At 53.3% G+C, this 20,503-nt stretch overlaps 1 protein-coding gene across 3 annotated transcripts; it reads left to right on the top strand.

Annotated features, from left to right (window-relative positions):
* The first annotated feature begins 185 nt into the window (after positions 1–185).
* Positions 186–20,438, top strand: LOC122372198 (splicing factor 3A subunit 1-like). Of its 3 annotated transcripts, none has more exons than XM_043349106.1 (13): positions 186–274; positions 4,680–4,854; positions 6,862–7,029; positions 7,382–7,604; positions 8,040–8,199; positions 16,245–16,526; positions 16,821–17,127; positions 17,419–17,604; positions 17,880–18,004; positions 18,212–18,683; positions 19,102–19,187; positions 19,560–19,844; positions 20,112–20,438. In XM_043349106.1, the coding sequence occupies exons 2-13, from the start codon at positions 4,686–4,688 to the stop codon at positions 20,211–20,213; spliced, it is 2,565 nt and encodes an 854-aa protein (XP_043205041.1). In that variant the 5' UTR covers positions 186–274; positions 4,680–4,685; the 3' UTR covers positions 20,214–20,438. The 3 variants fall into 3 exon arrangements, with proteins under 3 accessions (XP_043205041.1, XP_043205042.1, XP_043205043.1); XM_043349107.1 differs by having other exon boundaries at positions 215–274; positions 4,684–4,854; XM_043349108.1 differs by lacking the exon at positions 186–274 and adding an exon at positions 6,462–6,498 and having other exon boundaries at positions 4,847–4,899; positions 6,849–7,029.
* Positions 20,439–20,503: the final 65 nt, after the last annotated feature.

The raw sequence follows: 20,503 nt of genomic DNA, 5'->3' as shown, positions 1-20,503 counted from the left end.
AGTGCAAAAGTTTTGTAGAGAGGCACGTGACAGCGACGCAGGTAACTTCTACCCCGCAGCTTACATTTATAACTAATCCAGCACGTATTCCTACAAAATTCAATTTGGTGGTCGCTTTCTTTACAAGAGATGTCACAGATGCGCCAGATCTGCATCTCGCGTCAATGAACGTTTCCTGGGTATATATTCTGTGCGCGTGTGTTGTGAGGCGTGAACGATTTGGAAGGATTTATTGTTTTTGATAGCATATTGATTTTATAGCACGAGGAAATCGGTAAGCTATGCATGCTATGTGTGTGCATAAGTACATACGGAATGGATTACAGATTTGTGGAATCATTATTGTTTTACGTCCAGGCGCGCACACAGGATTTTTGAATGGGGGGGGGGGCACGACCTTCGAACTGGGCCCCCCATGCCGAAGGGCCCCCCCCAAAAAAAAAATACGGCCCACGGGGCTATATTTCGGTTGGTTTGAAGCTTGAGCAATTGGTTTGTCAATGCATGGTAAAACAATTATTTCGGTACCAGCTTAATTTTCAAAACATATATATTTTTACGCTAGGCTGTTTTTCTCAAATGCGACTCAGAGCCGGTACATATACCTAATCATCTAATTTATTACATAAAACATTTCATTAATTAACATTTTTGCAGGTCCCTCAGAAATCAGCCCCGGGCAGCGACTGACTGCCGGCCGGCCGACCGGCCCCGGGTGGCTAGAAGCAGGGGCCGGTCACTGTTTGGCCCGGATGTGTAGGAGCGGGAGCAGCACTCCTTTTTCACGTATATTCGCATATTTTTTTAGGCACATCGACATGAAATGTCATTATATCTGATACGATGCGGGATCACAGACTAGAGATCCAGCTTATAACTTATATTTAATGCTTAACCAATGAATCAAATCAACAGGACTATGTACGATGCATGTCGGACACGTACCCAGAATTTCGCCCAAGAGGGGGTCACCTGCTGGTCACCTGACCCCGGGCCCGCGAGTCACCCGGGCGCCCGGGGTCAGCTCAGGCAAGGATGTACCCAGGACCTTTCGATGGGAGGAGGGAGGCACGGTGGGTCCAGTCTCACTGGCAGACGGGTCTCTTTAAAACGGTCTTTGCATGAGAAAATGTGGAAAATTGGCAAGCAAAAGTGTCATTTATGCCCGAGGAGTGTGCCTAATGCAGGTACACTAATGCCTAATTTAATGGTATTTTACGAGCGAGCGAAGCGAGCGAGCTCCTCAGAGTCACCGGTGTGTGGCGCGTCCAGAGGTGCCAGTGAAAGGCCGTCAGATGCGCTGGTGTTGGGTCCTCACAGGCGCCGTTGCGGGGTCTTAGGGCTTAGAGACACTGGTGGGGCCATCATTGGCATGTGTGTGGCCCTGCAAAATGGCCTGCAAGTGGAAAGTGGCCCGTCATAGGCTGGCAAGGACACTCGGAGGCTGGTAAGAGGCCCTCAGAGTCACTGGTATGTGGCCCTCAGAGGCGTCGGTGTGGGGACTCTCAGAGCCGCCGATGTAGGCCCTTAAGATGCGCTGGTGGGGGTCCCTTGGAGGTGGGGCGAGGGGCCTCGCAGTTGCCGTTGTGGGTGCCTTTAGAAACACTTGTGTGGACCGTGTGTCTATCACAGACGGATGTGGAGCCATAGCAGCCAATCTCTCGTTGGCCGTTACTACTTAGGGCCCTGAGCGGCCGGCGAGGTCTCTCAGAAACCGGCATTGGGCCTTTATGAAGATAATTGTGGCCACATAGTAGCCAATAACGTCCCCCCACAAGCCCTGTGGTGTCCTTCCGAGTTGAAGTGCGGCCAGCGCGAACCCTCTGCTACCAACTGGCGCCGCAGGGCCCCTCGGTTTCGAAGGAACCCTAAACCCGAGAACGGGCACGTACCCCCTCGCTCCCTTGCTATGTCACTGAATCCAAGTGATGGGACCTTTTAGGTAATCAGGGGCGTTTCAGATGACCAGGGGTTTTCAATTGATCAGGGGCCCACCAGGTGACCATGGGCCCCTCTGGTAACCAGGCGACCTCCCAGGGACCCCATCAATAACCAGGGCCCCTCAGTAAACGGGGGCCACTCAGGTAAGTGTCGGAGTCCCGCAGATAACCAGGGCCGGCAAGGTTTCTCAGGTCCGTTTTTTGACAAGGCTCTTATTGACTCAGGTGCGAGCCCTTTGCCATCAGCAGAGGGCACTTTCAAGCCTTTTGAGGGCCGTTTAACGTCTCTTGAGTTCCCATTGAGGCATTCTAAGGGCCCTTTGAGCAGTCGAGGGGCCTTTGAGGCCTATTGAGGGTCTCTTGACGTCAGCTGAGGACCGTTGGACGCCAGCTGAGGATCGTTTTTGGGCCTTCTGATGGCCATTAGACGCCAATGGATGACCCTCTGACACCAACTGGGGCCCTCTGACACCAGCTACGGGCACTTTAAGTTTGACACTAGCTCAGGGCCCTCTGACATTAGCTGGGGGGGGGCCTCTGACGCTAGCTCAAGGCCCTTTGACGCTCTTTAAGGCCTTCTGAGGGCCCCTTGAGGTCTTCTAAGGGCCCTTGAGGCTTTTTGAGGGCCGCTTGACGCCAACTGAGGACCGTTTGAGGCCTTCTGATGGCTATTTGGCGCCAGCTGGGGGCCATCTGGCACCAGCTGGGGGCCCTCTGTCACCAGCTACGGACCCTTTAGAGCCTTCGGAGAGCCATTTGACGCAAGGGCATGGCCCTCTGACGCCAGCTCAGGGACCTTTGACACCCTTTAAGGCCTTCTGACGTCCGTTTGACGTTAGCTGAGGGCCCTTTCAGGCTATCTGAGAGCCCTTTAAGGCCATCTGAGAGTCCTTTGAGGTCATCTGAGGGCTCCTTAAGGCCATCTGAGGGCCCTTTGACACCATCTAAGGGCCCTTTGACACCAAATGAGGGCCCTATGACGCTAACTGAGGGCCCTTCGAGGCCATCTGAGGGCCTTTTGAGACCATCTGAGGGCCCTTTAAGACCATCTGAGGGCCCTTTAGGGCCATTTGAGGGCCCGTTGTACACGGTCTTCGGTGGTCTAAGGATTAGTTAGAGGCCCATTTGAGGCGGCCTTCGGCCGCCTCAAATGGGCCCCTTCCTTCGAGTTGGGCCCCCCAACTCGAATGGGGGGGGGGGGGGCACGGGCCCGTGTGCCCCCCCCCCCTTGTGTGCGCCCTTGTTTACGTCCAAGCCTCTCGACCTTGTTCAGTAGGTAGGTAGGTAATGAAGATACCATCATTCCCATGTCATGAAAATTTGTATCAATTAGATGCCTTTTTGGTCTCCTAAACCAATTTTAAATTTGACCCTGCAGGACCTTACCTTGACCTGACCACAACCTTTTCATGACATTTTATGGGTGGACAATTCTGATTCGGAATTTGGTTGGACATGTGGATGTTCGGGGGAGGTAAATAGACGGCACATAGACATACTTTGAGACCATAACTTGAATTGTAGCACTTTTTAATTATTTTTTTTTTCAAATTTTTGAAGGTTGTAAATTATTAGATTCTTTGAGTTATACGTTTTTAACTTAAATTGTTAATTTTTCTGGTTATTCAGGTATGGTTACTGCTGCAATCTGCATGCCCTGCGGCCACATCTCCGGAGTCCGGAACAGCCACTATTTTATGGAATACATCATGGTGTTGTCTTGATAGCCTAAGTATGCATTTTGGGTGATCAATCTCATTCCATTATTTGCCAGCTGGGCTCCCAAGCCATGTTAGCAAGTAATCTAGAAACTTGGTTATTTGTTGGTGTAGAATGTAGATCTATTGACCTGACCTTGAACCAACTTGTGAGTTGTGGCCTGCTTGGGCAAGAAATTTTGTGCTTGAAAGATCTGTCTGGAATCTGGATAAGAGCACTGCTTTCCATTGCCATTTTTCCTGTCTTTCAATGACCATCTGTTTGGAACTTAGACAGGGTGCAGAATCTGCCCCCCCCCCTCTTCCGGCCAGCTGCAGGGCGCATTTTGCTAAATAGCCAAGTGTGATGGATGCAGGTGAACCACATCCATCTGGGCATATGACCAACTGCACTGACTGCTGGCACCCATACGCCCAATTCAAAGTCAGTTGGACTCTAGTCGGTCATCCATGCACAGGGTGGCCATTCATGGATGAAGCCAAGGCTTGAGCTCCAGGCCACCACTTGCCACTGTGCCTTGCCTTCAGCCCCTTGCTCCATTACAAACAAGTTTGATGCCTGCCTAAAGACTGCCCAGTTAGGACTGGCAACCTATTACCTTTTTTCAATACTTTATTTCCAAGGTAAATATTGTGTAGCTTAATAGGTGCACTACACTACACAGTTCCAGGTATCCACTTCTCAACCAGAAGCAGTAAGTGAAACTACAGTTTATGAGCCCACCTACCCAAATTTCTAAGTCAACATTTACCTCCAGCAAAGCTGTGTTGTGTCCTTGCATTAGTCTGACATGCAGTGTTGAGAGCTGCTAATCCCTTGCAAAGTCAGATACATCACCAATTCAGTGTAATTCATTCATGTTAACTGTCGGGTAAACATCGACCTTTCACTGAGTAAGATGTACTCTGGTAACCACTGTCTATCTGCTACCATGACAACTGCTGTTGCTCTGCTGGTCCAGTTCAGCCAGCCACCACAGTTGATAGTCTGCCTGACAGTGATTCTGCGCTCCTCCCCCAGCCAGTCATGCCGCCGGCCGTGGCGGACCCGGAGTCGGGCGAGCGGGTGGTCAAGGAGCTGCCGGCGCTGATGGACGGATCGGCGGCCGATACCGACGCGCCCGACACCTCCACACAGGAGGTGCACAAGCCCAAACATGTGGTCGGCATCATCCTGCCGCCGCCAGAAGTTAGAAGTATCCTTTTTCGACGGTGGACTGCCGCCTCGAGCTGAGGCGCAGGTACTGGTGAAAAGTGGCGGTATTTAGGCGGAAGTATCGTGTTTGAGCATGAGACCATTGAACTTACTTAACCCGCGCGGGGCTGGGGTCTCCAGCCGAACGCGCGGGGCTGGGGGGGGGGGGGGGTAAATTTTACCCCCCCCTGTTATCTCCCGAACTAACGGTCCGATTTGGAAAATTCAAACGCCAATCGAAAGCTCTCATCACGAACTACTAAAAACATGTACTTAATTTCAAGTTTAAGGTCAAGGTCAAGGTCAGGTCAAGGGTACAAATTGCAAGTTTCTACGGTATCGGCCTTGCACCGTAGTTGCCGAAGAATGGAGTCATGGACTGAGACTGATCGCCCAAAACGTGTTCTTAGGCTACCAAGACAATATTCGTTGCATACAATATCATTCAGAGGTCAAGGTCAAGGTCAGGTCAGGTCAGGTCAGGTCACCAAAAAACAAAATATAGAAAAGGGCATGTGCGACACATGTTTTATGGGTCATTTTACTCATAGAATTCAATAGGCACACTCAATAAGTGATATGGACCCCCTCTGGATGAATTTCAGGTCGAGGTCAGGTCAAGGTCAGGTCAAGTGAGGTCAAATTTTGAAGTTGGTTTTTAAGGCCTAAAAAGGTGTCTATCTGATGCAGTTTTTCACGGCGAATCGAATGGTGCTATTTTTGTTTCCGTACGAGGTCTAGAACTTCCAAAAAAGTCATTTTTCAAAAAAATTGTGTGTCGTGTCGTCATAAAATTTTGAATAACTCCCACATTTTTGAACCGATTCTTCTAAAATTTGGTATGTAGGTGCACATAGACCACTTCTCTGACATATATTCCGGTTTTTTCGATAGACTCAAAATTTTGGATTTTATAATGATTTTCCCAAAGAAGTCAGTTTTTTGAAAAAATTTAGGCCAAAATCCAAAATTTTCAAAAAACCGAGATAGCCATTTGATAGACAAAGTAAAATTACGTATAACCTTTTTTGTTACGTCTTGATTCCTTAAAAAATGAAGATGTTAGCGGCGTTTGAACTTTTGCCGTTTTTGAGGCGAAAATGACGAACATGACGTCACTAAAACGTCAATTTCTCAAAAATTTTCCGACGGATTTCGCTCAAATTTTCAGGGAACGTGTCAAATTGATGTAAGAAAAGGTACTGAAAGTTTGGCGGCGCTGCGCGCCGCCGTTTTTGAGATATCGCAAAAATTCGCGAGGGGGGGTAAAATTTACCCCCCCCCCCCAGCCCCGCGCGGGTTAACTCTCGCTAGTAGCTATGCGAATAATTATGTAGTATTAGTATTCAATTCGCCCAAATAACTTTTAAATCTTATTGTTGTTTTGTTTCTTGGGATATGTGTGAACCACATAGGTAGGTACATTTTAGTAGGTCAAGCTAAACGTTTGTAAGTCTAAATGTTGTGTTGAACATGTTCTATAATTGGTTAATTGCTTTTGCCTTTCAGCACATCCCGCTTGTAATTTTCATGTTATGAAAGTTTTATGAAATAGGGCAACATAGTGAAATATGAATTAAGCTAAATATTACCATTCTGTATTCCAAGGTAACCATCTTCCTCCTGAAAATGGAATGGCTCAAAGGTACGTATCACCTTAGTCCACTGTTTTTGACAGCAGTAAGTCATCATAAGTCTTATTGGCACACACAACTAGATTCATGTGCATTTCAGCTATCTATATGAAAATAATAATCCATAGTTCCTGAAAGACTACATTATTGCAGTTGCAACACTTCAATGTGTTAGATATCAGATTATAAAAGGTTTAAGTAGCTACCTTTATTTACATATTGTATATTTGTCTACCTATATATCTTGTACACTTTTTTGTTCGTTTGGCTAGTCTGGAGAATATAACACCGTCATTACGTGTGTGTCTTGTCATGGAGTGTAGCGGTGCAAGCAGTACAACTATGGCGATACTTTCCTTAGCCAAGACGAATAGACATCGTCGACAAGACGGCCAGTTTTGTGGCCCGAAATGGCCCAGAATTCGAATCGCGAATTCGTCAGAACGAACTGAACAATCCCAAGTTCAACTTTCTGAACGGCGGCGACCCGTACCATGCCTACTATCAACACCGTGTCGAGGAGATTCGGGAGGGCAAAGCAGGTTAGTGAGGGCGGCGATGGGGACCGAGAGACCCATTCGTCCCTTTGTTCTGTGGTGTGTTACCTTTGTAGCTGACTTGTGGCTTGGCTGGAATAGTTATTTATGGACATACCCGGTTCAATCAATGATGGTATGTATGTATGTATGTATGTATCTATGAATTACCATCATGGACAATCCACACGGGGCGTGACGATGCAACAATTCTTTTTTCTGTTTCCGCGCCTTCTGCTGGCTGCTGAGCAACTTGTCATGTATACCTTTCACATTGTGTCCCCTGAGGACGGCTCTGGTACCCCGTCCGTCTCACCACGCCCCCCCCCCCCCCGGTAACGTCTCCGTGTCTCTCCAGAGCCGGTGTCGGGCTCGCTGAAGCCGCTGGTGCCGCTGCAGCTGACGCCGCAGACGGCTCCCGGCGGCGGGGCGGCCTCCAGCGGAGCGGCGGCCGCTGGGACCCAGGTGCGGGCTGGCCAGGAGATGTTCCGGCCGGCGGCCGAGAAACAGCTGGTGGTCACAGAGCCGCCGCCGGCATACGAATTCACCGCCGACCCGCCGTCCATCTCTTCAGTCGACCTGTGAGTGAGGCGTGATTTGACCTGACCTGAGCCGACCCTTCCCGACCCGACCCGCTGCCCATCTTATCAGTCGACCTGTGAGTGCGGCGTGACCCGAACGGAGCTGACCTGACCTGACCTGTCATCTTTCTGCTCAGTGGATCTGCAAGCGAGGTATACATTACATATTGAGCTGACCCAAACGAACCTTATACCATTTTCTTCTGGTCTTGGTCTTCTTCTGGTCTTCCATCACCTTAGCCCTGTAAGACTGTGGCCTGTGAGTGGGATATAGTGGCTAGTAATAGCTGACCGACCCAGCTGACGCATCATTAGGCCGGAGTGCGGCATGTAGGGTGTGCAGTGGGCACCTGCACGGCCTTCTCGTCCAACCTCAGTCCTGTTTATAATGAAGCTGTCACTCTCGATGCATACTAATTGGCAATTGTTTTGCAGCGACATTGTGAAGCTGACTGCCCAGTTCGTTGCGCGGAACGGTCGCCAGTTCCTCACCAACCTGATGAACCGGGAGCAGCGTAACTACCAGTTCGACTTCCTGCGGCCGCAGCACTCGCTGTTCCAGTACTTCACCAAGCTGCTGGAACAGTACACAAAGGTGGGTCCGGCGCGACTGTAACCAGTGCTTCACCAAGGTGCGGGAGCAGTACACAAGAGTGTGGGTCACTCGTTATCACACTTCACTTCACTTTTATTGCTGGAACAGTACAGAAAGGTTGGTCGGAGGCCGGCGGCGGCAGGCTTTCAGGATCCGTTTGGAATAAAATGATAATTAGGTGACTCCTTGCTACATTGAAGGAGGGTTCTTCACTTAATACCGCGGTTTAGCCGGCCTTGCCTTGGATAGCGATTAATAATCATTGTAAATCTTAACCCTATTCCTGGCGGGCTCCGCCGGGACAAGAAACTGGCGGGGGGGGCCGATTCGGCCCCCCCCCCTGAGATCTCGAGAACGAAGCAAGATAGCGACAAGCGGTAAACGGCATCGGATACGCACGGCCAAGATCTACAATTTTTACTAAGGTCATTTTCAGGTCAGGTCAAAGATGACGTCACAGGGGTCGAAAAAGTCAAAATGGCGGCGCTAGATATGGAGAGAGTTTTTCTCGAATAACTTTCGAATTAGTCAAGATAGGAACAAACTAAGGGCATCATCGTGATCCTCTCGTCAATCCGCATCGAATGATATATATGTTGACCTCGAAAGGTCAAGGTCAAAGGTTGACCTCAGGTCACGTGACCTCGAGGTCATCATGTATATCATTCGATGCGTCTTGACGAGCTGAACACAATGAGACCATCCACGCGTCTGTATCTTGTTCCTGTACGGAGTTATTGGCCAAAAACCTTTGGTGACCTTTGATGACGTCACATGACCTCACAGCTGCCCAACAGCAAAACAGACCTCAAGGTAGTAAAGGTTGATCGTATATGAAGTCATGTATGGTATATGGGGCCATTCCGACCCGTTTTAGTGGTAAAAACAGGGAGTTGATTTTTCCCCCATTGACTTATAATGGGGAGGTCGCGAAATTGACCTGACCTTAGGTCACCGATATCAAAATTCCGAGATATACAAATTGCACATACTGGTACCCTAACTAAACCCTGAAGAGAAGAAATCGATCGGTCAAAAACTCTAGCTCTGGCGTGATTGCAAACTTTTCTGAGGTAGGGTCACCAAACCGCCTCTGGTGACCTGACCTGAGGTCAGATCAACTCAAAATTTTCAGACATGTTGCGTAGAAGCCTTTTAGGAAAAGTCAGAAAATTTGAGCTTCCTAGCTCAACGCGTTTGGGAGAAATAACCAAAAAACCTCAGGGGGGGGGGGGGGCTCCTGAGGCCCCCCCCCCGCCAGGAATAGGGTTAAGCCTTTGCTCCATCCTCCGTTTTCTGTCCTCCTACGTAGCATACAACTATTTTTACTGCATGTTCGACTCGGGGAAGCCCTGGATCACGACCGCCCACTTATCCAGCAGTAAATTTGATATCTTCGAAAATATGGCAGCGGTTGTCATCGTCATTAGCCGATTTTTAGTGCCTTCAATCTATGGGTGTCAAATTATCGTCAGGATCAATTAATCAGCCTGTCATCTTCTTATCTTATGGTTTCGATAACATCATACGTAAGTGATCTTCCTCTCAAGTAGCATTGAGTTGCCATATTTTCGGTGGATTGAATTCAGCGCTACCTTGTATGATAATCACCACTCAGAGCTCGCGTCCTCTCCGAATGGGCTACTGGCTGATGGACCGATGGATTTACGACTGATAGCTTTGCGGACAGCTTACGACCCCCGCAGCGAACAATGCGGCTGGCAACTTTATTGCCGGCGTTGGGTCGTTACTCATCGGGTGCTTCCGATGAACGGTTGGCGGTGTCATGTCGTGCGTTGAAGGACATCCAGCAAAGAGGTTGGAGCTTATTCATTGATTGAAGGTGGATGTTTCAAACCGGCGTGTTGCTGTCAAGCATGATGGCCAGGAAACTCTGTGTAGCTTTGCTTGCAGATTGTTGCTTTTTATGTTTGTTGTAATCAGTTTCATGTTTATCGAACTCTTGTAGTGATGGATTTGCAGACCTGGATCGTTTATGATATTCTTTTAGTTTAATATTCTGGGAGTTTTCCATCAACGTTATATGATTTATTTTCTAACTATAAACTCATAGTTCACTTTCAATCACAAACGTTTTTCATCAGTTGATTTATTTGTCCAGAGGGGTGTTCACGGGCACCGCACACTGCTGCGTGCGCTGTGTGCGGAGCGTCCAGCAGGCGTGGGGGTAGGGGAGGGGTAGGCGGCTCTGACGTCACGGCTGCGTGCGGTGGACGGTCCGCTGTGGCCAGTCCCGACCGGCCACAGCGATCGCTGTGTGCGGTGACGGAAGGCTGACGTAGGGACGAAGTGGGCGGAGCTTCGAGGCTGTGTGCGGTCCGACCGCACACAGGGCCCGTGAACAGCCCTCAGGCCCTATTGCGTCCTCGCGTCTCTCAAAGCCGCTCAGGTCGCACTTCTGGTTCTGCGGTCCTGGCTTGGGAACAACTGCAGAGGCAACCATTTGCGTACCAAAGCACAAAGCTTATTATAAAATACAATTTATCCTTGGTAACTGGTCGATATCAAGTAACGGCCAAGTCAAGTAACGGTCGAAGTCATTATCAATTGGAGAATGGATGAAATAGCGATATCCTGCTGCTAAAAATCCAGAGGTATATCGACGCTCGAAATGGCCATCGATAGTAAGTAAGCGAGAGCAGCAGCAGCAAGGGAGGGAAACGAGAGCACGCCAAAACGGTACATTCGCCCAAGTCACCCGAGGCTCTCAGGCCAGACCGCCGCCGATGGGCGCCTTGCTGCAGGCCAGCTCCGTCTCGTCTGAGGCGTCCGAGCAGTCGTTGAAGCCGTCGCAGACGGCGCTGAGCGGCACGCAGCGCGGCCGCGCCGAGCCGCAGCGGAACTCGTCGGCGGCACAGCGGACGGCGAGCACAGCGCAGGCGGCCGGAGCCTCGTCGCTCCCGTCGGCGCAGTCGTTTTCACCGTCGCAGACGAGCAGCGCCGACACACAGGCGGCCGGCGGCGACACGCACCGGAACTGGTCGGCGTAACAGGTAACGGCGCTCTGGCCGCAGGCGGACGGCGCCTCGTCACTGGAGTCGCCGCAGTCGGCGTCGCCGTCACACACCCAGAGCGGGGACAGACAGCGGCTGGAGTCGGCGCAGCGGAACTGGTGCGGCAGACAGGCGGTCTGGTTCCGGCCGCCGGGACAGCCCTGTTCGTCCGAGCCGTCGGCGCAGTCGGGACGGCCGTCACAGAGAGCTGTGCGGGACACACAGGCCGGCTGACCGGCACCGCAGGCGGCCTGGTGGGCGGCGCAGGCGGGCCGCGCGCCGCACAGCGCCTCGGTCTCGTCCGAGCCGTCCTTGCAGTCGTCCTGGCCGTCGCAGATGAGGAAGCGCGACACGCAGCGTGTGTAGGAGCGCGCACACCGGAACTGGTCGTCGGCGCAGGTGATATTGATGGCGCGGCAGGCCTCCGGAGTTTCGTCACTGCCGTCAGGGCAGTCGCGGTCCCCGTCACATACCTGACTGCGGTGCAGGCAGTGTTTCGGCGCACCCCGGCAGCGGAACTGACCGGCGAAACATTGGTGGCCGGTGATGGAGCAGACGGCGAACGTTTCGTCACTGCCGTCAGCACAGTCGTTGTGGCCGTCACAGGCTCTGAGGAGGTCCACACAGCGCGGGTGGCCGGAGTCGCAGCGCAGTTGTCGCGCGCCGCACGGCCGGTCGCATGCCTCGGGTGATTCGTCGCTGCCGTTGGGACAGTCGTTACGACGGTCACAGATCTGCCGTTTGGAGATGTAGATGGCGTCCTCGTGCAAGCTGTCAGGGTTGCAGCGGAATTTGTTGGAGTAGGGCTCGACGCCGACGGCGCGACAGGCTGCGGCCGTTTCGTCGCTGCCGTCGGAGCAGTCGTCGTCACCGTCACAAACCCACTGTCGCCAGACGCAGGCGCGCTGGCCGCTGCGGCAGCGGAACTGGCCGGCCGCGCAGCTGACGTTGAACCGCTCGCAGGCGGCGACCGTCTCGTCGGCGGCGTCCGAGCAGTCGTCAAAGCCGTCACAGATGGCGGCGGCGGATACGCAGCGGCCTTCGGCGCCGTCGCAACGCAGCTGATCGGCGGAACACGGTGCCTGGGCCGTCCGACAGGCTGCGGGCGCCTCGTCGCTGGCATCCTGGCAGTGCGGCGTGCCGTCACACATCCATCGAGCGTCCACTCGCGAGGGCTGCGTGCCATTCAGACAGTCGAATGGCGGCAGGCGGGCGGCCGGCGCCGCCGCGCACGCCGCCGGCGTCTCGTCGGCGCCGTCGTAACAGTCGCGGTGGCCGTCGCAGAGGTAGTACCGCGGCACGCAGCGGCGCTGTGAGCGGCCGCAGCGCCACTCGCCCGGCGCGCAGGTGGCATTCACGGCGGCACAAGCGGCCTCCGACTCGTCTGTGCCGTCGGCGCAGTCGTCGCTACCGTCACAAACCCAGTCGGTCGGCACGCAGGCGCCGTTGTCGCAGCGCAGCTGACCGACGCCGCAGAGCGGACAACCGCGCTCGTCGCTCCCGTCGGAGCAGTCGTCGGCGCCGTCACAGACGCGGCTGGATGGCAGACAGACGCCGGCGCCGCAGTGGAACTGACCGGCGGCACAGCGACGCTCGCAGCCGGCCTCGTCGCTCGCGTCGCCGCAGTCGGCCGTACCGTCGCACTGCCGCCAGGGCTGCAGGCAGACGCCGCTGTCGGCGCACTTGAAGAGACCCTCGGCGCAGGTGACGCGCTCACAGCCGGTCTCGTCGCTGGCATCACGACAGTCGGCGTCACCGTCACAGCGGTAGTCGATGTCTATACAGCCGCCGGCGACACAGGCGAACTGCTGAGCTGTGCAGACAGATTTAGTGCTGGGTGTCTTGCGGAAAGTCGCTGTAGGCGCTGCGTTCTTTGTCTCTTCTGTCTCCTCCGTACAGAGAGTACCAGGCTCGCAGGGTGGACCGGCCGGCCGGCGGCGCTCAGTACCGACACCTCCCTGGAGTCCGACCAGCTGACCCATTCCCAGTGCCGCCCTGGCGTCCGTTCTGCAGCCGATCTCGTCTGAACCGTCCGCACAGTCGGTCACCGTGTCGCAAACGGCCGTCTTGGCCACGCACTGACCGCCCGAGTAGCAGGCGTATTGGGAGGGGGCGCAGGCGCGCGAAGGGCGCCTGCCCAGCGCCGCTGTTGGTGCGAGCACGACGCTGTAGAACAGGACCATGCAGAGCACACGAGGCACTTCGGTGGTCATGGTTAGTAGGTGTCCGTCACAGTCAGGCGGCTCCTGCAATTGTCTGATCTGTAATCGTCTCACAACACTGAGCTCTGGGAACCAGAGGAGCCACAGGACTGCGGCTTTGACTTGTGTGCTCCAGTGTCCCTATATCGCCGGCACTGAACGGTGTAAATATCCCAGAACCGATACCGATAACACTGAACGCTGGACGTGCTGCCTGTCCGGCAGTGTGTCTCCGACTGAGAGATGGCCCGCCGCGCTGACCGCCGAGACACACAGACAGGATTAGGCGGAGACGAACGGTAGCTGACCGACTGGTCGAGTGCCGGGATTAAGCCGCGCGCCGCGGGCTCGTTCCCAGTCCCCGTCCTTGGGATGCTGCTGCTCTCCACGGTCCGTTCATGCATAATGCAAACTGGAACGCGAAATCATGGACGTTTAATACTTGTTGGTAAATTAATGGCCAGCTTATCGAAGTAGCTGCTTGTAGAATGTCTATCACTTCCGAGTTGGAGCCGCTTTCCATGTTGGAGATGCTGTGCTTGTACGATATTTCTATGCTATTTCTATTTTACGCTTTTTTAGGTTGTTTGGAATTGGTGCTGCTAATGGGCCTCGAAACACCTGTTTTCGATTCTGTGTGATTATATTGTATCCAAATTACTCCTCTTTTCTTACGTTATCGTTTCTCTTATATTGGATGATGAAAGATAGCGCTGCTTTGAGGCTCCTGATTGAAAATATAAATGTGATTTAAAATCTAAGCCTCATGCTAAAGTATATTTACCAACTGGCTAAAAGAATTAGACTAAGAATGCTTTTTGGCATCAGTTTTAGGTTTTTAATCACATTTATGTTATCTTTTCTCCCTTGTTATTTATTCCTCAAGACCAGCCGTCTGGCTTTTATCTAATAAGTACAGGGCAACCGACTGCGCAAAACTGATATTTTCATCACTAGCTTACGAATGATTTTATTTTCCATCACTGCTTTCAAAATATCCCAAAGAGAGGCAGGTTATACTTTTGCAACTGCTGACTTTCTGACTATCCGTTATGTTATCTTAGTCTTACTCGCATATACTGAGAGTGCTTCTCCCTATACAACTACTTACAATGCGACTCGATGCTCGATCACCATTGCTTCCCCGCTGCGTCGTCGATTCGCTCACGGTTTTTACCGATGTAGCCATTGTCAAGATAAGATTACACCTCCAGCTCATTATTCGCACGTCTCGCAATCCAAGAGGAGTAGCATGTCGGTTTGTTCGTCCCGGGGAAGGGAGAGGGATGCGCGACACGATCGGTTGGTTACCTCGGCAGTAGCGCGAGCGCCCAGTGTTGGCTTATGCTGCTAATTCGCAGAACGGGCTGCTACTGGTAACCGCAATGACACGCGGTTTGTATTATTGGACGAATGTGATCAGAGGGAAGGTGATTTTAATTGGATAGACCAGCTTCTTTATCTTCCTAAAAATGCTAAACCCTGTGAATTACCCTAGTAAATCCTCTTAAACACATTAGATGCCAGTACTGTGCCGTTATTTCAAGGACATTTTTCATGCTCGAGAACTAAATGGATTCGATTTGGTCGATAGCAACACTTGAGTCAGCAACTGAACTTTTAAACGTTCTGCTTTGCAGCGGAATAATGCATTGTAGGACGGGGGAAAACGTCAGTCTGTGGACTCGCCGATTGCGCAATGTTTTATGTCAAGGCTGCATATACGGATTATCTTCTCTGGGGCATTTTTGATCAATGACGTGGAATAATCCCACCAGCTGCTACATCCAAGACTGTCAGCTATCCGTGCCACCCGCGTCGAGCAGGCTCTGGGCCATCGAACAATACCTCCCCTGTCTGTCTCTCTCTCTCTCTCTCTCTCTCTCTCTCTCTCTCTCTCTCTCTCTCTCTCTCTCTCTCTCTCTCTCTCTCTCTCTCTCTCTCTCTCTCTCTCTCTCTCTCTCTCTCTCTCTCTCTCTCTCTCTCTCTCTCTCTCACTCTCACTCTCACTCTCACTCTCACTCTCACTCTCACTCTCACTCTCACTCTCACTCTCACTCTCACTCTCACTCTCACTCTCACTCTCACTCTCACTCTCACTCTCACTCTCACTCTCACTCTCACTCTCACTCTCACTCTCACTCTCACTCTCACTCTCACTCTCACTCTCACTCTCACTCTCACTCTCACTCTCACTCTCACTCTCACTCTCACTCTCACTCTCACTCTCACTCTCACTCTCACTCTCACTCTCACTCTCACTCTCACTCTCACTCTCACTCTCACTCTCACTCTCACTCTCACTCTCACTCTCACTCTCACTCTCACTCTCACTCTCACTCTCACTCTCACTCTCACTCTCACTCTCACTCTCACTCTCACTCTCACTCTCACTCTCACTCTCACTCTCACTCTCACTCTCACTCACTCACTCACTCTCTCAACGACTGGCACTCTGTCTTTGATGTCGCTCCTCCAATGCATTTGTCGCCATGAGGCTTGGTCAGTGATTATCATAGAACCGCATTCTAGTAGTCGATTGAATGGATCCCATTACCAGTGTTTTATGTGCTTCCGGGATGGGGGCTTTACGACGAGAAACAATTGGAAATCCTCCAGGAGATTACTCAGCGAGTCGTTGCACATCGATCTACGCAATCATGTACTGCTTAGGATAAGCTACACGATATACTATATACTGTTGTTATATATCTGTTTCGCGATGCATCGGACGAATAGCATGTGGATAATATTTTTGTTTCATAAGTTTTGGCGTGCGATTGAACCGACCCCACCTGATCGCCCCTCTGACCGCCGCCGTGTCCCTCAGGTGCTGATCCCGCCCAAGGACCTGATGGCCAAGCTGGACGCTGAGGCCGACTCACCGGCCAAGGTGCTGGACCAGGTGCGCTACCGAGTCGAGTGGGACCGGGTGCAGGAGGCGCGCAAACGCCGCGAGGAGGAGGCCGTCGAGCGCGAGCGCATCTCGTACGCGCAGATCGACTGGCACGACTTTGTGGTGGTGGAGACGGTGGACTACCAGCCGTGGGAGCAGGGCCAGTTCCCGCCGCCCACCACACCGGCACAGGTCGGACAGCGCGTGCTCATGCAGGTCAGTGGGACGAGGATTGGTGGGAGGGATAGAGGGGTGGGGACGGGGAAGGGTGGGGTGAAAGGGGTGGGGACGGGGAATATGACAGAAGTGGGGACGTGGAGTGACGAGTGATAATTGATAACCAATCGAAGGGAACTGAGAGATTATGTAGTGTTGCAATATGAATGGAACACGCAAATTTGCAGTGGCCCATGACTACTTGCTAAGTTTGCATTTAATCCCGTTCTTGCCTTACCACTGTATTCGGGCGATCTGCTGTTCATGCACAGCTGCCTTTTGCTCGGTCCTCAGGAGCGTATCGACGACGGCGAGGAGATGCAGATGTCTGACGAGGAGCCCGAGCCGGAGCCGGAGCCCGAGGAGAGCTCCTCGTCGTCCTCGGAGGACGAGGAGGAGGAGCAGGAGGGGCGCGCCGAGCCGGAGCGCGGCGTGGCCGACAACACCCAGGTGCAGGACATGGAGGAGGACTCGGACGAGGAGGCCGAGGAGCCGCGCCGACAGGCGCCGCCGCCGCCTTCCATATCGCGCATGCAGCCGCCGCCGCCGCCCATGCCGCCCAAACCCGACCAGGTGGTCATCAAAAAGTACGACCCCAAAGGTAAGCACCAGGTGATGCGAGGCATTTGGTTTGGTAAGTTTCGATTTGCTCATGAGAATGGATCCAACTAGAAAACATTTATTATTGTCAGATGGCAGGATCACGCCATGCAACCCGTTTCCTAACTCCCCTTCAGAAGCTTTTATCCGCTGCGTCTCTCAAGCTTTCAATTAGTTCACGATTCCTTCTGTCTGAACTTAATCTGCACACACCTAGTTTTTCAACTGTTGAACTTTTGTGTTTCCCTGCAATAATGTACCCATCACAGCTGGCCGACGTGTTTCCCCGCAGCTGCTGCCAAGCCGTCTCGCGCCCCCGCTCCGGATGAGTACCTGATCTCGCCCATCACGGGAGAGAGGATCCCGGCCAGCCAGGTGGCCGAACACATGCGCATCGGCCTGCTCGACCCGCGCTGGGTGGAGCAGCGCGACCGCCAGCTCAACGAGAAGGTCAACCAGGAGACCGTCTTTGCCACCGGTCAGTGAGACACAAGGAGCGCGGGGAACGGGATTGGGGATGATTATGGGCTGGGGCTAGCCCAGTGCGATTGGATTTGAAGTCTTAAAGTCAATGCCGTTTGCTGCAACCTTACACGCTTGCGTAAATGATTAATTATACACTTTTTGCCATAATCGCTTCATAAGCCGCATATAGAAAGCAACTGATAAGTGTTATATGCATTTTCTGACATGGTAGGTTCAGCTAGGTCGGCGTCTCTTTTCGTCTTTTGACTCAACCCATGTATCCACCAGGTGGCGACATCGGCTCCCACCTGCAGAACCTGGCAGAGCGGCGAACGGATATTTTCGGCGCCGGAGACGAGGAGACCATCATCGGAAAGAAGATCGGCGAAGAGGAGAAGAGGGCGGATGATAAGGTGAGGCTCGGAGGACGTGCCTAGGGGCAGGCTGTCTACTGGTTGTCTGGGTGGCTGTTCTGTCCCTCAGTCGATAGCTAGAGAGCAACTGATCGTATGTTAGAAACTGACTAGGTTTGTGGCGTCTGATTCCAAGGACGAAATTAGGTTGGAACCAGCAATGGAACCTGTCGTCGCCTCCTGACCTTTGTGCCCGGCCTATTTCAGAGCATCTGGGACGGCCACTCGTCGAGCGTGGAGTCGACGCGGAGCGCGGCGCGCGCCAGTATCACGCTGGACCAGCAGATCAGCCACATGAACAAGGCTAGGAGTCTGATGGAGGAGACGGAACGCATCGGACCCAAGAAGGGCGGCGGCCGCGGCGACCGACGCGACCGGCGCGATCGCGACGACCGGGACGATCGTGAGGAGCGGGACCGGCAGCCGCCGCCGCCGCCGCCGCTGCCGCCCACACCCAAGGCACCGGCGCCGCCGCCGCCGCCCACGTCTGCTCCCGCGCCGCCTCCGCCGCCGCCGCCCCGCGAGGCGCCCAAGCCGCCCCCGCCTGCGCCGCCCGCGCCGCGCCTGACGCCGGCACAGCCGCCGCAGCCTCCTCAACCGCTGCTGCTGCGGCCGCAACTGATGGCTCCACAGATGGCGCCGCAGGGAGTTATGATGGCGCCCCGACCGCCCGTCGTCTGTGAGTACCTCGGTGCAGCGGAGGGGCGGGTGGGGCGACGCGTCACTGCACTCTAGTGTCTGGTAGTTTGGGTGATAGCAAACGGTTTCGATAAGGGGAACTGGGGCTGATCGATACATCCTAGCCTAAATTATTTGGAACTTTTCAAAAAATGTATTGATTGCTCTCGTCTTCCTATTTTTTATCGAATCGCTCCATAATTATTTTGTGGATGTTAACTTAGGCCCAGATGGACAACCTTTTCCTTTCACAGCTTATCGTTTCATGCAACACTACCTCTATTTCGTTTCGCAAAACTCTTTCCCCTGGTATCCTCTGGCTACCTGTCCTTTCCGTGTACCGTGAGCGGTTCAGCTGAGCACATTCTCGTTGCTCACTGTCCCGACTCTAACCGCGCTTCATCACCATGCTGTTTCAGTGCCCGCGCGGCCGATGTTCATGCAGCCGATGCCGGCCGGCTTCATCCCGCAGATGCAGCCCGGGCCGCCACGGCCTCCCATGCAGGTGAGAAAAACTCGCCGCCATCATTTAGCGAGAAAGCTTTTTGTTTAGACTTTGATCGCCGACAATACTGTTTGATGTTTGCACCAACTTACATTCACTGGCTATTTATATGCTGAAGGAATTCATTGCTCGCTGTTTTATCTACTAATGTAACGTGATAAAAGTGGAGTGACTGGTCCATAGTTGTATTTTGTATCTACATATGTATTACTGATATAGCGCCAGCTTGCTCAGTGCGTTTATAAAAGGGCAGAACCCTGTCTTCATTACCCTGTTTGGTCGGCCTCGTTCTCCCGACACGTGTTGTTCCACTGGCGTATTTCCCCTACTGACGGCTCTGACGCCCCCCCCCCCCCTCCCCCCTCCCCCCAGATGGCGCCGGAGCCGATGGTGGCCGGCGGTGACGACGAGCCGCCCAATAAGCGGGCGCGCACCGAGGACAGCCTGGTGCCCGAGCAGATGTGGCTGGCGCGCCACCCGCAGGGCACCGTCACCTTTTGCGTGGCCGTGCCGACCGTCACCGACAAGCCCGAGTGGCGGCTGAGCGGCCAGGCGCTGTCGCTCACCATGCCGCTCACCGAGCTGGTCTCCGTGGTCAAGGCGAGGCTGCATGACGAGACCGGCCTGCCGCCCGGCAAACAGAAGCTGCTGGGAGAGGTGCGTATGAATTACAGCGGCAGTTGACCTAGGATGGTCAGGGTGGGGCAAGAGTTTTGATGTCAGTGAAGGTCACATCACGGCTGCTGATGGCTCGGAGGCGATTCAAATTATGAACGGAACTTGGCAAGGTGATGTTTTGAGTGATATTTCACCGATGTGGTTGATTACCGTTCAGCGATGCATTCTGCAGGTCTCCTTGACAATTGGTCCCGTACCTTGTGACCTCAACCCCCCTGACCGATGCTTGTTTGATCTGTGTTGCAGGGCATTTTCTTCAAGGACTCAAACACACTGGCCTATTACAACGTTGCCAACGGCAGTACAATCCAGCTTCAGCTGAAGGAGAGAGGAGGTCGGAAGAAGTGAGGCTTCACACTCCTTTACCGAGATCCATCAATCGGCTAGACGGCCGGCGGGAAGGGAGACACGGGAGGTAGACTATATCTTCTCGGCCTCAGTACCTCCCAACGTGTCGGGTCGCTGTGCTGCTCCGCGACCGGCGGATCTACAGACCGTGCTCTGCTCCGCTCCATTTTGTGTCACTGTACGTCTGCGACGCCGGCTGGTAGCCAATACACCCATCTGATAGTGGCGGTGCGGCGTCTGAGAGATGGTACTGACGCGCCGGAGTTGTGTTCTGTAGACGAGGGTCGCGA

The sequence above is a fragment of the Amphibalanus amphitrite genome, unplaced genomic scaffold, assembly GCF_019059575.1.
Source record: "Amphibalanus amphitrite isolate SeventyFive unplaced genomic scaffold, NRLGWU_Aamphi_draft 001329F_arrow, whole genome shotgun sequence".
Taxonomy (NCBI): domain Eukaryota; kingdom Metazoa; phylum Arthropoda; class Thecostraca; order Balanomorpha; family Balanidae; genus Amphibalanus; species Amphibalanus amphitrite.
Note: the sequence above shows the minus strand (reverse complement) of the source record. Positions and strands in the feature narration are given on the sequence as shown.

Bases quoted from the DNA above. Each gene is read 5' to 3' on its own strand.
- LOC122372198 (XM_043349106.1), top strand. From the start codon at position 4,686: ATGCCGCCGGCCGTGGCGGACCCGGAGTCGGGCGAGCGGGTGGTCAAG. The intron at 7,030-7,381 runs GTTAGTGAGGGC...GTGTCTCTCCAG, and splicing joins GATTCGGGAGGGCAAAGCAG to AGCCGGTGTCGGGCTCGCTG. The intron at 8,200-16,244 runs GTGGGTCCGGCG...CGTGTCCCTCAG, and splicing joins TGCTGGAACAGTACACAAAG to GTGCTGATCCCGCCCAAGGA.